Below are 17,563 nucleotides of genomic sequence, written 5' to 3' on the forward strand. Positions count from 1 at the left end.
ACCTCCCTTCCCCTCCTTGGTGTTCATACATTTGTTCTCTACATCTGTGTCTCTATTTCTGCTTTGCAAGTAGGTTCATCTGTACCATTTTTCCATATTCCACATATATGCGTTAATATACGATATTTGTTTTTCTCTTTTTGCATTACTTCACTTGGTAAAAATCCAAAAAGGAAGGGATATAGGTATACATATAACTGATTCACTTTGCTGTATAGCAGAAACTAACACAACATTGAAAAGCAACATACTCCAATAAAAAAAAAGTTTCAGAAAGTAACCCCTACCCTATATATAATCCATATTTATTATGGGTGAAAAAGTTGACTCCCAAGCTTCCAAACTCCAGTTTTTAGATTTGAGAGTGACTTCACAACAATTTTATTTGGAGGTAGAGAAGTGATAGCTAAGGCTTTTCTTTACAAAATCCTAAGTATAAAGAAGATGAATTGCAGGAAAACAGATTTCATTAAAACCAGAGTGACTGTAGGAAAGACCTAGACATAGGTCAAAGAGACCAAGGAATCCAGAAGACAATGTTCCTTCTGCATGACACCTAGCAGTGGCAGAGGAGGAAAGAATAGTAACAAAACAAATATCAAAGATCATAAAGGAGAGAAAACGAATCAACCAGTTGACATCAAAGCTCCATATGCCCTTTCCCTTTCTCAACACAAAAATGAAAAAGAAGACATTTTCCCTCTTCATGTTCATTTATCCTAGCGGTTCTATCCTCCCAGAGATTGTTGACTGAAACAGGCACTTTCTAAAAAAAAGAAACCTTTCTACAGTGTAGCTAAAAGAGCATAATTAAAAAGAACAGTCATTTCCATGTGCTTAGTCTCTCAAATAAAACTGATTCATTCTTGTAAGGAACAATAATGAGGAATAATAATAATACTAGCTAATATATTTTGATGGTCAATTACATATACTAAGAACTTGACCAGCATCAATGCATTTTACTACCTCGACAACCTGGTAAGGTTAAGAATTATTAGTCTCACTGTGTGGATGGGGAATCAAAAACTTAAACACAGCAGTTGATGAATCCAAGACTTGATTAATAATAATAGCTAAAATTTAATGACTCTTTGTTCCAGATACCTATTTGATCTCTGTATATTAATTCATTTAATCATCATCAAATTCCTGCCAGGGGAATCTATTGTACTCCCATTTTACAGAGACTAAATTCCATAGGTCACACACCTGGTAAATGATGGAGCCAGGGTTACATATATATTGATAGTTACATAGGTAGTAAATGATGGAGCCAGAGTTCTAAATCAGATAGTCTTGATCTATAGGTGTCTGACTCCAATCTAGATTTCTCTTAACCACAGTGCTATATTGCTTCTCAAGTATAATCATAGTTAAATTCATTAAAAAAACCATGCTATATAGAATAAATATGCAATGAATGTGTGTGTGTGAAAGAACAGATACAGATACTATCCATCAGCTAAGGCCAGTAAGTTCACAAATTTGGATTGTGCCATAAATGACAAATTCCTTTTCTCTTTAATTTAACTAATAAACACTATTTCCTTAGTAAATTATTAATATATTAAAACAGTCTTTGGTATTTATTAAAATGAGGCCTAAAGCTTATGCAATATTCTTATTCCTGAATTTTCTTGTATTTCTTTTAGATTAATGTTAAAGTTTCATATCTCCCTCTGGTTATTTATTATTAAGGCAGAGTAATTTGTAGTCTGCCATCATGTATAATTTCCTCTTGAGCAGATGGGTAATAAGACAAGCAGATAAATATGAGCATTTCTAAATGGGAAAAGACCAATTAAATCACCTGCTGTAAAGTACAATATAAATACCATCTTGTTAGGCTAGGATTCAAAGCACAGTTGCTTTCAAACTGGTCCAGGGATAGGGAATTAAATGTGGCGAATTTAATTTATATTTTCTGGAGCCTTTAGGCCAGCAGGGAAACATGAAGTTTCAACTCTGTGCTTAAGGTTGTCTCTCTAAAATCATTTCTGGTCTTAAAAAAAAGACGTCTATCACACCTTTAATGCTGTAATTTATCATTAGGAAGAAGCAGGTTTTAATTCTTAGAAAGACTCGTAATCTCCAGCTTGAAAGACATTCAATGATTTAATCCATGGTTTTAATAGTAATTCTGGAGTCACAGTAGGTATATATTATATTTGTACTCCTGGGAGTACAAATGTCCAGCTTCTTGAGCAAAATATGCAATGCAATGTGGTTAATAAGGTACATCTCTGCTGGTAACCATGGGGTTTTAGGAAGCACCCTTTTACAAAGCTGGCATAACAGTAAAATTCCACAGCATTATCATGTGATGTAGAACTTCACAGAATTCCTCCATGGCAAGAATTATCAAACCTATTTTTTATATTAAAAAATGTTAGGAGTCATCAGGTGAGTACCTGGTCCACGCTAGCCTAGGGACCCATGTCCTACTGGAATCAAAATGGAAACAGCATGAGTTTTAGACTTAACTTGAGTTCCTCCTGTGATTCTGCCAAGTACTGGACAGAGTTTTGTGGAAACTTAATGAGGGCTGGTAATTTGGGACTCCTTTAAGACCAGATTTAGAAAATATTTGTTCAGTATTTACTTAGAGGTGGAACCGTGAGTGAGAGCATGGTGGATTAGAAAGACTTTTGGGAGGGGAGCACAAAGAGAGAGTTTATCTTTGCCACTTACCACAATCCATAATCATCTCCATTATTTATTAGCTTATATTTTATGAATTGTCTCTCCACCCACCCACACATATGAACACAATTTAACGTAAGATCGACCCTTGCCTGTCTTTATCAGTATTGCATCCCCAGTGCCTAGAAACATAATAAATGGTAGGCACTCAGTAAGTGAGTATTTGCTCAATCAATTAATCAATCACATCAAGCTTATTCAGAATATTAAATGAGATATTATGTTAAATGATTCTGACCTTGAAAAGGAATATAATGACATTTCTGAAACTTTTATAAGATTAAATGGCCATTTCTTTAAAAGCATGTATATTAGTTTTATAATATAAAGTATAGATTTTGTACATAGGGTACATGCTTAGCCTACTTTTTTCTGAAAAAAAATTTGCAGAGAAAGTAAATTATTCAGGCCTCTCTTAGTATAAGTCTATTTTCCATTTAACTGTTTCAATAATTTATAACTTAAAAGTATAAAGAATTTTACATGCTTACATATACATCTCAAACTGACTATAACTAACTTTTGTGAAAAATCCAAATGTGGAAATAGCCCTAAATATGAAAGGATTGCCCTAACCATAGAGCCAGAAAGGGGAAAAAAGATCTCAACCTTTCATAAACTGATTGCATGTCCCATTTCTTCCCACTTTTCATTCAGTTCAGCTTCAAAGACCATCACAGGCACACACTTTCCCTATCTGTGGGAAGGTACTTTCTGAGATGGTTAGTCCAACCCAAAGATTTTGCTAACTTACTCTTAGATAGGTTTCATACTTTTCAACTGATGCTATAGCCCAAAAGTATATGGTGCATTTATGATTATCATTAAGATCTTTTTTTTTTTTTATTATTTTATTTTTTTTTTTTTGGGGGGGTACACCAGGTTCAATCAACTGTTTTTATACACATATCCCCATATTCCCTCCCTTCCTTTATCATTAAGATCTTAATGGATTAAGTATCTTATAGAATATGAAATACACAATTAAATAAATAACTCATTAAAAAATAAATACATGAAAAAATGTGAAATAATTCCCCAAATAGCATAACTATCAACTACTTATTATGCCATTGTCCTGGTCTAATCTTTTCTAGGATCTGGTGCAAAAGAAAAAGTTTATAAAATCTTCTTCAAAGTAAAAATCAGCATACTACACTGAGAAAGGGGGAAGCTCTGGCCCCAGACAGACTTCACCTGTTATCTTGGTTCCTCTACTAACTAATTCTGGGACAGTTATTTGACAACAACTCTAAAATAGAAACTTAAATGTACATTGCAGGCACGTTAAAGATTAAATGAAATATTTGCAGGGTGTCTGAGTGGCACGCAATAAATGGTTGTTAATGGTCATTGTTGATAAATGGAAAATAAGGGTCAATTCTCCACAGTTAGGCAACAAAGCACCATGAGGGCTTCCTAGGTGGTGCAGTGGTTAAGAATCCACCTGCCAATGCAGGGGACACGGGTTCAATCCCTGTTCCAGGAAGATCCCACATGCCGCAGAGCAACTAAGCCCGTGCGCCACAACTATTGAGCCTGTGCTTTAAAGCCTGTGAGCCACAACTATTGAGCCCATGTGCTGCAACTACTGAAGCCCACACGCCTAGAACCCATGCTCTGCAACAAGAGAAGCCACGGCAATGAGGAGCCTGCGCACCACAATGAAGAGTAGCCCCCACTCACCGCAACTAAAGGAAAGCCCACGCACAGCAAAAAAAGAGACCCAATGCAGCCAATAAAATTAATTAATTAATTAAAAAAAAAAAAGCACCATGAAAGGTGAAAAAAATCAGGATGACCTAATCAAATAATAAATGTGGAAAATAATCTACATTTGTTTGAATTGTCCAGGTTGACTGCTCCAAGTTTTCGGAGGGAAGAGGGAAGGAGGGAAGATGACTGAAAGTATTATTGAGTAGCTTTCCCGCTGTGACACACATAATAAATTATGGTCATATGTGTGACTCATTCCTATGTACAATTTCTGGCAATAAAAATAATTCCATCTGTTTCCTTCCCACTCAAGATAGGATATTGCAACACAAGTGAGTGTGACATTACTATTGAGATAGACTGGAACCTGCTCTAGTGTACTTCAAAAATAAATAATTTGCACATGTATATATTTTAACTATCATTAATAACAAATTTCTTGGGATACATCTCATAACTGATCAAGATTCATCCTTATCATTTCATAAACAAGTAGACTGAGGCCCAGAGGGATTAAAGGGCTGGCTCCGAGTCAAACAGCAAATTTGTAGCAAAGCAAGAACCAAATCCAGAGTTCTTTCCATACAAATTATATCAGGGGGCTTCCTAGGTGGCACAGTGGTTGAGAATCCACCCGTCAATGCAGGGGACACGGGTTCGATCCCTGCTCCAGGAAGATCCCACATGCCGTGGAGCAACTAAGCCCATGCACCACAACTTTTGAGCCTGTGCTTTAGAGCCCATGAGCCACAACTGTTGAGCCCGTGTGCTGCACCTACTGAAGCCCACGCGCCTAGAACCTGTGCTCCACAACAAGAGAAGCCACGGCAATGAGGAGCCCGCACACCACAACGAAGAGTAGCCCCGCCTCACTGCAACTAAAGAAAGCCTGCGCACAGCAAAAAAGACCCAACACAGCCAATAAATAAATAAATAAATAAATAAACAAATAAATTTATGCTTGAAAGGGCCTTCTGTTTTGCAATGCCTTTCAATGCCATATTTTAGCTGCACAGTTAAAACTTAAGAATTTCATGTCTATTCTTTTTTTGACATGTCTAAATTTCTTTTTTCCATTTCCTAGAATGGTAGACATTTGGAAAATGTCTGCTATTTACTTTTATTCAGCACATATTCATTGGGCCAAGCAAGTTCTAGGTCTGGGGATCCAGGAGTGAACAAAACAAAATCTCTGCCTTTATGTCTCTGGGAAGAAATGAACACAAAATGAAATGAAATGAAATTACTGTGTTTTTAATTTAGTTATTCTATTTATTATTTATTTAATAATTTATTTTTAAATTAAATTAAAAATACAGTTTAGATAGTGATAAGTGTTGAGGAGGAAAATAAAACAAGAAAGGGATGGTACAGAAATATGTGGGAGGAAGTTCTATTAATGAGTTGATGTATTTTAATTCATTGCCATTTGAAAATGAGAGACAGAGGACTGAGGGATAGTCACTCCTAAAATGTGCCCAATCTTGTCAGTGAAATGCAACAACTGTGTTATCTCCCTATGGTGACTCCATTTTAATTAGGCAACACCACATTTAGCCAGCAGGAAAATCTGCCCCGTCATCTGGAGGGGCATGGAGGAAAATCAGATCCTAGTCAAAACTATTAGAAATCAGAAATGTGGAAAGATTATGCACAAAAGTATTTTGAATGTTATCCCTTTTTCTTTATATTCTTCACTATTTTAAAAATGACATACTGTCATATTTACAATACTTTAGAATTTTTATTTGCCTTATTCTAAGCCTAGAGCACTATACTAAATAGGTTTTTGATTGGGTATATTCTACTGCCTTCTCTGTACACTATGAATATTGTACAAAATGAAGGCACAATATGATACTCAGATAGCGAGTTCCTGGATGATTATTGCTCATTCTGTTTCAAAGCTTTGAAAATGATGCTTTAAGATTTCTTCACTGTTTTTAGACATTGCTCATTTTGATTACTAACATCCAAGTGAATATATATTTTCTTTTTCTTGATATTTGTATATTAGTTTTTTAAAATTGAAATTTAGTTAACTTATAATATTTCTTTTTTTTTTCAAACTGACATACTGGTTTAATGCATTTCAAATCAAACTTTTTGAAGATACAAACAAGATTTTTCTTAAATAAATATAGACAGGCAAAAGAAATAGAAGAGTTGATATATCTGAAAAATACCGAAGTGGTTGGAATCACTCCACATGATAATGAGATTTATGATACAGTGACAGTAATCAAGGCTGTGTGGGGTTTGCTGAGTGACAGACACACAGACCAATGGAACAGAGTTAGGAAACCAGAAATAGCACTACAGGAGTACAGTTAACCTTTGAACAACATGGGTTTAAGCTCTGTTGATTCACTTATATGTGCATGTTTTCCAAAAAAACACTATCACAGTACTACAAGATCAGAAATTGATTGAAACCAAAGAGGGCAGAGCCACGGATATAGAGGGCCTATATTAAGTTATATGTAGATTTCTGACTACTCGGGAGTCAACAGCTATAACTCCCTGCACTGTTCAAGGGTCACTGTACTTCCAACAGATTTTTGACTAAGGTACCAAGGCAATTTAATGAAGGAAGAATTTTCAAAAAATTGTAGTAATCAATAACATGTTCATAATGGGGAAAAAAACTCCATTGAAACTTCATACCTATGATTTATAATATTTCAAATATCTATTTTCAGTGTTATATTCCTCGCCAAAATAAAATCTCCGCCTTCCCAATGATATGACTCACTGTCGTTGTGCACAATACTGACTTCCATGTGTAGAAGAAAAAACAAGGTCAAAGTGAGAATATTTTGGTCTATTGTAGGAAAGGAGAATAGGGTCTCCAGGACTGTAATTGGTAAATGCTAGCAAATCTTCACAGAGAGCAATAAGGACATAAAAATGTCTTTGTTTTCTTGTTTTTAATTTTTCCAATAGTACAGAAACTGAGAAAGGCATCTGATAAGCTTATGATACATTTATCTAGGACAGCATTCCCCATCTAATGAGATCGAGTGAGCACTTACTTTCAATTGCCTTGATTTTATTTTCCCACGGGATACAAGCAGCTTTGAAGTTCTCAAAATCACGGAGAAATTTTGCCCATTTCTGAAAAGAAGCCAAGTACAACAGTAAAGCTCAACCGCTTGTTTGTTAAGATGTTTATCCCCTACACTCATCCCAAAATATCTCATGACAATGAGCTTGGAAAGATCTCTCTGGCATCACATATTGCTTTTCGTAAAAAGTGAAGACACTAGGTTTCACTTGTCTCTCTGTTCCCCACCTATCCCTTGACCAATTTGATTAAAAAAAAAGTTTACTGACTCTCTGTTTTACAGAAAATATGCTGACCACTGAGAAAGATCTGTTTATTTCTATCACACAATAAGAGAGCAGGGACTGAGTTAGCACCTAATAAGATGATCAGCAAATGGTGTGTGTTTAATTAAGTATTCATTGCATGAAGAAATTAAGGAAATATTAATAAGACATCATTCCTGCCTTGAAGGGCTTCTGGGTCAAGTACACTGTACATAAACAGGTAATTTCTATACAGGATGGTAAGTGCTATGACTTTTCACTTTGGTAGCGGTAGAACAGTTGGCTAAATTGAAAGGCATGCTGTTATAGGAAAGGGAAGAAGAAAAAAATCATAAAGTAGTTTTTATAAAAGATCTTCCTTCCATTTTACCCAACAATGTTGGGTTACCCATAATTAAGAGGACCGCTAAGAAGGAGAATGAGAATGGAGCAGATAACCTTGCATACATACAGATTGTGCTGGGATAATGTGTGAGCTAGACAGGCATATGGAACCTAAATCAGATTTGAGACAAGTCTGAAGTGCAAAAGATTACCTAAACCAGAAACAACCCAAATATTAATCTATAATAGAAGGGATAAATAAATTACAGCATCTTTGTACGATGGAATACAACATATAAATAAAAATGAACTATAGCTCCCACAACATGAACGTTTCTCATGAAAATAACATTGCATCAAAGAAGCCAGAAACAAAAGCACAGACTATATGATTCCATTTATTTAAATTGTAAAAGAGACAAAACTAATCTATGATATATGACATATAAATATATATTATAGATCTATCTATATATTTCATAATTAAGATATATGAACTTTAGTCACAAAACTCCATCTTTATGGGAATATAGCCTCAGGTGGTACAACACTTGTAAAAAGGAGATAATAACACCTATATAGCTACTTTGCTGTGACTATTAAACATGGAAGGATTTTTGTATAAGGATTCAATTTTTATGGAAGGATTTAATTCAGTGCTTGGCACACAGTAAGTGCTAAATAAATATTAGTTTCTTTTCTACCTTTTCCAAAAATCTATATTTATATTGGCATATCACTTGTTTTTTCTTTTTTACTATCCAATTTATAGTTGATGTTCCTGGTAGAGAAGAGGTATATGGCCCTGTAACTTGTAGACATTTTGAGAAAGAAACCTTGACCCAGAACCCCTTAACTCCCAGGGAATGAAAATAAAAGGGGCACAACCTTTTACACTCAGAAGTGATAAAATCACACAAGTCAGTCTTTTGCCATAAATCAGTGTTTCTCAACTTATTTTTTTCATTTTAACTCCTTTAAAGAGCCTTTTAGAACAACTTTTTTTTTTTCTGAATCACCCCTTTCTCCAAATTTCCATAACACAGAATACTCTTTATCTACCGTATATGTACCTATGTATACACATAAGGTACAAGATTTTTTTCACTCTCTCAGAACAGAACCAATTTTACCACTCCCTGGGGACAATATGGCTTCCACTGAGCATATATGGAATCCATCAAACTGAGCTATGAAAGTACTTACCTTGGCCATCATCATCTTAAATGCAAACCACCGTTTTCCTTTTCCTTTCCCAAGAGCCCCTTCATTTTCACTCACAAATTTTTTTGCTTCCCTAAGAAAATAAAACAAAATAAGGGGTGGGTGGTGGTGGGTTGAGATTAATACAGTATAAAGGTAGTGGATATTTAATTTTATTAGGTCTACTGCCTTATTTCTTCTAGACCCTTTTAAACCCTTAACAAGTGAATGTAAGCTGAATTTCATAACCTTGGGACTTGTAATAAATGTTTAAGTTTTAAAATCTGTCCAGGTGTTTAAGTTTTTTAATTCTGGCCAGGAAGAATAAGATATTTTAGTCTCACTTATTAATCAGCTGGAGTCATTGAAAAGCAAGGAATTTATGCTAAGTGTCAAAAGAGAGAACTCTAGTCCTCATTTCTACCACATATAAAATTGAATCTGAAGTTTATTTCAGATTCTGGCAGTCAGAATGTTTATTTTAAAATACTTTCTTTCATTCGTTTTTAAGTATTGCTTTTTAAAAAAAACAGGTCAGAGAGTTTAGGACAAACTAACACAGAACACACTTATTGACCTGGTATTTAATCTCATAAAAGCAATTATGACTTAAAACAGAAAAATTATACTCTTCATAAAGCAAATGGGGTTGAGGGGAGACAGAAAAGAAAAGAAATACTTTTTGGCCTCACATTCCGAAAGTGCTTCAAATTTGAACTTTAACATAATTCCCAAATATTTGTACACTTACAGTAGTCACATTAGTGTCTTTGTGTATGTGTGAAAAAGCATTAATTCATCAAAATGGATAAAGTGAACATGTTAAGTATAGTACAACTTTTGTAACATTTTTAGTCATTTTTGCTACTGTTGTTTGAGATACAAAAAGAATTTTTAAAATAGAGGCAGTCCAGGCTTGCCTTGACCTCTCAGGGGCCATAAAAATCACAACCCAAGAGAACTGAGGGATAACCCAAACCTGGACATTGGTTCTGCAGGTACAATGCTGTCATCGATTGGGTGGCCCCTGGAATATGTGGTTTTACAGACAAGACCCTTCAACACATGACAATAAATAAACTTAACACACAAAGTACTCTTTAAAAAGTGAAAAATGAAACTTCATCCTTACGTTGGTGAAGGATTTTTTGTGTTGCTTAGTATCGTGCTAAACTCATAATTTTACAAGATCTAGTGGTCAAAACAATACGTCTGCTATCTTAGCTGATAACTAGACAATGGTGCCCCATTATTCACCTGCACATGTGCACCCACACATGACCTGCCACAAAAACACAAGCACAACAGAGAAGATTCTCTTCAGTCATCAAACAGACTTCCCACATCATTTCCTTGATGGCAGCGAAAATATCTTGTCCTTTTGTATCTCCCACAGCACTGCTCATTGTTTTGTCCATAGGAGGTGTTTAGTAAACTTAAACCTCCTGAAATAGACCTGAATGGCATAATTTGAATAGATAGAGACAGGGAAGTATCTAATAATTGCACTTTCCACATCAGTGAAGGCTCGAAGGCAAAATCATTCCTAGACTTTGGGATTGCACCCTTTGCTTTAGCCTTCTCCGAAACTTAACAGGACAGCTTCCTAGAAATGAAGAAGAGTTATTAGGCTGGCCTTGTCAAATACTCTGACATTTGACATGACTTTTGGGCTGTGAAGATTAATTGAAAAACAGTTTCTAGAATATTCTACACATTCTAAAATGTTCAATAAAGCCATATCAACAAGTATAAACTGGGCTCTCATGGCAGGGTTTTTAGATCCATACAGTAAAAAAACATATCACAGTTAAGCTTTAACTCTGTGTTATAGAGATGATAAGACAGGAGGGAGTGTGGTACATAGCAGACACTTCATAAACCGATCTAAACTGAAAATCAAGTGACTTGAGTTCTAACCCAGCCTCGAGTTCTAACCAACCCAGTTTGTCGCTATAATCTCGCCCATGTTTCTGTCATTCTCTGTACCCATGGTGAGGAGATCCTGCTTTTGAGAGGAAAGCCCATTTGCTCAGGACTTGCACACACCTGGCAAGTTCTGGCACAGATTCCTTCAGTTACTGTATAGCTTTTAACAGGTCAGGATTCTCAAACCAACAAACAAAAATTGGGCAATTGCTTTCCTGCTTGCTGGGGCAGTGGAGAGAATAAAGTGAGACCATAGGTGTGAATGTGTTGAAGGGATTATTACACTGTCAATTCCACTGTAACACCTGTTTTGAAACAAAGAATCTGTTCTAACATTATTGTTATATTACAGAGCAATTGCAACATAACACAAATTTTGTGTTTGCTTATGTGTGATTTTTATCTACAAGAAACACTAGGTGAATGCAAAAAAAATTCATCCAGCTTAACCTAGCAGTATATACACAAAATGTGCACACCTCATCAACCAACTACTTCATGGCAGCCCATGTGTTAGAAAAGCCACCTCCATTCAGACCCTCCTTGCATGCTTCACAATAATTCACAAACTGCAATCTTGTCATTTCCACAAACAAATTTCAGGTCTTTTTTAAGGCAAACTGCCATATTTATTGCAGTGTTTATGTATTTCTCCACCATTTAACATGTGTCAAATGTTGCTGCCATTTTTTAAAAATTTCTATCTTTTTTTAATGTGTCACTGATGATGTTTCTGAATATTGTGCCCCATCCCCATTTTTCCTGTAAGCCCTATAGTTTTCATTACCCAATTTTTCATAGTGTGGTAACTGTTAGGAACCCATACATCATATTACAGTAATTATTTGGCATCAAGAATTTTGAGATTCATAAAACCAAGTATATATAGGAATTATCACTTCATTCTCTATTATAGTAAACATATAGAAACAGAGAAACAAAAATTCTTCTTAGTAGTAAAATCAAAATTTGTTTTTCAAATGTAATAAAGTGACTACTTTATGGGGATATCTACTGCTCTTGATATTTAGCAGATAATTAAAGAACATCAGTTTGGCCTATTAGAATTAGATCACTTTCTAGCTGAGTGGCCAATTAGAAAACATGACCACTCTAAGCAGTCAGAAGTTTAAAGAAATAGCTATTCTACTCCATTTTTCTGAAAAGATTTTAAATTTTGTGAGCTGATAATATGTTACAGGAACATTAAACCAGCAAGATTTAAGAGAGAGAGGGAAGTCAGGGTTATAACCAAATTTAAGTCACCACAAAATTAATTATAAATTCATTTAACAAATACAGAAACTTATTTTCATGGCATTCATAAGGTTTCTTGTCAGTTATTATGGATACACTTTTCCTTTGAGCAATCTAAACAAGCTTTTATTTTTTGTCTTTTAAATTGCCAAGTTCTCCCTCATACTAAGCATAGTTTCATATTTCTCTTCTAATTACTACCCTACCCCACCCTCAACATACGTATCCTGACGGTTTTCAAATGAAAGTCTGGACTTCACGCTACTCCACATAATCGCAAGTGTGACTTTCTTCTCTTCCCTAATGCCCTACCCCCTCCTCCATTCTTCGAGAGATCTTCCCCAAGTTTCATACCTAAGGGCTCCCTGGCCAGCCATTCTAGCTCCTCCTGCTCTCCACTGCCTACCCCGGCCAAAATAACTACCAGACTCAACTCATCAGAAATCTCGGGGACCACTTTAAAACAAAGCCAGGGGTATGAGGTGGGCAGAGAAGAACTGTTAAGCAAGAACAGACTCCTCATCCCCCTAATCTGATGCTTTTAGGATGTAAATAAGCACTCTTGCACGTTTCGGGACTAGAAGAGGGGACCCTGGGGTGGAAGAGCTCAGTGAAAGAACATACCTTAACACTATTTTCAGGACTGACCTTTACAATGAGCTGGCATAATTTCAGAAGGGAAGAAAACTAGTATCACCCAATCCCATCTTCCTTTATAACAGATTTCTTAACCAGAAGACAACATCTTTCACTGTGTTGTTACAAACAAGATACGAAAAGAAACTATTATATATGGAGATAAACGCTGACTGATACTTATCACACTAAAGCACCCATGACAGATGTCAGAATGCAAGAAAACAAAGAGTAGAGTCTTTGAAAACTAAAATACAAAAAAAAAAAAAACCCAGAAAAAGCATTTTCTTTATATTTTTCCTGTAGTAAATCCTTTTTTCTACCCATTTGTATTGATCTGGATAATTTAAAGGGATTTTTCTACCTGGATAAAATGAAATAGGTTTTTGTGGATAAACTTTGAATATCTATTGGCCTCAAACTGCCCAAATATCTGACTGAAAAATGTGTGTCATCCATCCCCTTGAACTGCATTCAACAAAAGCTGCCTGCCAAGACTGTAATCTGGTCACTAGGTCTCAGAGCTCAAAGCCCTGGTACAATATGCACAGCTCTCTGAGCTGTAACCCCAGACCCAGGGGTAAATAATTGAGCAAGGTCTATTTAATGACAATAATACCTGGCCTCATAATTCATTTATCAACCCCTTGTGTTGGTAATTAGAATAATAAGGTTTCATGGACTTTCAAGAATGCTTTCACAGTTAGTTGAAGGAGCACACTTTGGCCTCACTAACAAAATAGATAATTTACTCATAACACAATACAAGCCTGATTACACAAGGGAGTTAGGACATGCTATGCTGCCTCTGACACATTCTCATCCCAGGAAACATGTTCCTCGTCTGGGTTAGGTTAAGTTGACTTTTCTTTCCTCTTGTTTTCAGTTTGATAGTATCATTGAGCAACCAACTTATTGCTCAAGTAAACGAAAGACATTTCAAAACTGGTCTTTAAGGCAACTGTAATCAAAACGTGTGCTCATGAATGCTACTTCCTGGTAAAGGGATCAGAAGAATGAAAGGTCTTTTTCTAATAAGCACTGCCATTAAAAAAAAAAAAAGGACCAATTTAAATTGACTAAAAGCCACAACTCTGACTTTCCCTAAAATATTACTGAGTATTGAAAGAAAGTTGAGGAGGTAAGAATATACTCTAATGCAGAGAGATTGAAAATAAGGATTATAGGCCTTTCTAGATAATATAACTCCATAATTAGACTAGTAGAATTATTTTAAATGATCCTAATACTGGAACAGATGATTCAAAACGTGCTTTTATAGCGGGGATGCTGGTGGCAGTAGTTGTAATGGTTAAGATACTCAGTTGCTTCATCTATAAAGTAGAGACAGTAATAGCTATTTCATAGGGTTGTTGTATGTTTTATAGGAAAGAATGTATGTGATGTGTTTAGTAATAATGTATGTCATGTGTCCATGGTAAACAGGAGAATCACTATAAATAATAACTATTATTAATAGCAATAGTACTTATAGGGCTGACTTTAAATTTTTTATACTGACTCTCCAAATTAGAAAGTTGAGAAAGGACTAGATACTTCCAGGCAAAACCCTGCAAACAGCCAGTCCATTTCCCCTTAGACTGTAACCCTAGTGAGATGTGAGAATAGTGGGAATTGATCTTGTTACCAAAAGAGCAGGAGAGAATTCAGCCTTACATTTGAGACCTAATGAGAGGGCCCAGGTGTCTGGCCTCAGAAGCCCCAGTTATGATGCTGCTAGGGAGGAAGCAACAGTGGGTGCCAGCCTGAGTCCCGCTCCAGCCATGCTGTGCTGTTGCAGAGAGCTCAGGATGCTTGGACAGCTGGGGAGTCTGTGATAAGAGACAAAAAGAGAGCTCTCTCCTTTGACTAGGACCACATTCTATTCAATTACGCTATCTGTATCTTATAATTCAGACACAGATTTGGGAGCGGGCTCTGTCACATATTAGCTGTGTGCTCTTGGGGAGATGTCATTGATCCCAAGCTTTCTCGCCTATAAAATGTGACCAGCAACAGTAACAGCAATGACAGCTAACATATCGAATGTTTGCCATAAGCCAGGCACTATTTATGTCCATCATCTCATTTAATTCCCACCGAATCCTTCAAGGTGGGAACTATTATTATCCCCATTTCAGAGCTGAGGAAACTGAGGATAAGCTCAGTAAAAGACATGTCCAAATTAACCCAAAAAGTAAGTGGCACAGCTCAGCTAGGAATTGAGCTCAGTATCTCCAGTTCCCCTAGAATAACATCATTATTTACCTCATGGAATTGGTATAAGGACATATAAAAGTTGAAACAACATAAAGCAGTTCTTGATATACCAGGGGGTAAATGGTACTTTTGATTATTATTCAAAAATATTTATTATTTTTCTGGGGAAATGTATTGATATATGATACAGAGAATAAAATTTTAAAGAACAATTTGTACACTATCTTTACAACTATGTAAAAATTGTGTGTATCAATGGCCAAAGACTGGGCAACTATGCAAATAATTAGCTCCTCTATCTTCTAAACATAATATTGTCATATAGTTTTGTTTACAGTACTAAAATACAGATTTTTATTTGTTTCAAAGCACTGTGCCATATGAAGAAAAAAAAAGAATGGGGTTCTATGTGTTTCTGTCAGGCATTTCTAATTCCATTAGAAAGCTAAGACAGAGATAAATATTTAGGGCATCATCTTATTACTACTAAATGAGTAAATAGTAAAATTAAGTGCTGGAAGATTCAGATGAGAGAGTGGAGTGGTTAGAAGCAACGCTGAACAAAAGGAGCATTCAGCTACATAGTCAACGTTGCAGGAAGAACATTATAGCCCAGGGAAATGGTGTGAGCAACAGAGAAGAGATGGAAATGCACCTGGGGTCTTCAGGTGGGTGATGAAGAAAACAGTCTAAGTGCTTAAAGGAGGAGCTGGCATGCCCCGATGCCAGGGTAAGCAGTGCAAAATTCATTCTGATGTTAATAAGGACCCATGAGCATTTTTTAGCAGAAAACTGATAAGTGCAGTACAGTGTGCTATATGAAAACTGTTGCAACAATGATGTGCAAGATGAATAAGAGGAAAACGAAATGAGAGGCTGGATGTAACTTGATTTCTAATGCCTTTATACAAGCTGTTTTCTCTTTCTGGCATGCCCTTCTCCTCTTCTCCACCTGTTTTGTTCTTTTTGATTTTCAGTTCCACAGCCAGGCCAACACTAGCGCTCCTCCATAAGGTCTTTCCTGGTTTTCCTTTCTAACACTCGCCTCCAGCTCCAGGTCAGACTGATTTAACCTCTGCCCTTTATGTAGTAATTACTTCATGTATTGTAGTTAACCCATGGTCCATTTTGACCACTGCACTGGGATTTCCTGAAAACAAAGTCCATCTCTTTTGTACTAATTTCCCAATATTTAATAGAGCAGCTGGCACAGAGGTGAGTTTCAACAAATGCTATCTGAATGAATGAACACCTACAAGAAGATTAGGTGATAGTCCGGCTGTGGTTCCTAAACTACCTACACCTCAGAATCACCTGTGGGATCTTTTAAAAATTCCAAAGGCCAAGTGTCCCCATCCCTAGACCACTCAAGTCACAATCTCTAGGGGTGGCTCAAAGGCATCAGTACTTTTTAAGGTCCCTAAATGATTCCAACATGCAACAAGTTGAGGACCAAATTCAGAACTAAACCAAATTTTACTTGAGACTAGTAAATTTAAGAGATTTTTACATGGCCAAGCCAGTTGTTGGAGGGTTGGGCTAAAAAGCTACTCCATCAAATATGATTATTTTGGTGTCCCCTTGAATTGGCAACACTCTACATATTTTGAAACTTGATAAATTAATTTTGGTGAATAACTTTATTTTTCAAGTCCCTAGCTCACTCTTTATCTTATATCTGTAACCAATCTGAAAACAAGCAACAAAGAACAAGCAAAAATGTTTGCTGTATATTCATATAACCTCTTAGCCTATATATGTGGCTTATTTTGGTGTGCTTCCTTTTAATAGCACCACTTCTCAGATTTCACAGATTAAAAAATGTATTTGTGCATGTGTGTGTGATTGTGTGTGTGTGTGTAGAGAGAGAGAGAGAGAGATCACCAAGACCTCTAAACATTTCATCAGCAGTACACATTACAATGATTTGTGCACCAAGAATTCTTAAGACAACTTTTTCATCATCTCTGATGACATTCATGGAGATGTGTCAAAGCCAGTTGCTGGTGTTGGTAAATAACCAAAGCAAAGCTTGGGTAGGTCAAATTTGTATTAAGCTCAAAGTTACTACCCATAGAAATTCTTCAGACCTAGGATAACATCTTTGCTCCCTGGGACTATGAGACAATGCGAATTTTCATGGCTGGTTTAAATGTCAAATAAAAACTCAAACATTTTAGTTGTACCCTAGAGGTCAGTCAAGCATCTCAGAGTAATTTTAGATGAATCAAGGGAGAAA

General features: G+C 36.0%; 1 protein-coding gene across 1 annotated transcript in view; it reads right to left on the reverse strand.

The window, feature by feature from the left end:
* TMC1 (transmembrane channel like 1) overlaps positions 1 to 17,563 on the reverse strand; it is a 127,168-nt gene that overhangs the window by 61,642 nt on the left and 47,963 nt on the right. The window contains exons 5-6 of the mRNA XM_057722167.1: positions 9,286 to 9,376; positions 7,458 to 7,539 (exon numbers count right to left, since the gene is read on the reverse strand). Of these exons, the coding sequence (XP_057578150.1) occupies positions 7,458 to 7,539; positions 9,286 to 9,376 (173 nt within the window). The remainder of the gene's footprint in view (positions 1 to 7,457; positions 7,540 to 9,285; positions 9,377 to 17,563) is intronic.

This window comes from Hippopotamus amphibius, chromosome 2, assembly GCF_030028045.1.
Source record: "Hippopotamus amphibius kiboko isolate mHipAmp2 chromosome 2, mHipAmp2.hap2, whole genome shotgun sequence".
Classification (NCBI taxonomy): Eukaryota; Metazoa; Chordata; class Mammalia; order Artiodactyla; family Hippopotamidae; genus Hippopotamus; species Hippopotamus amphibius.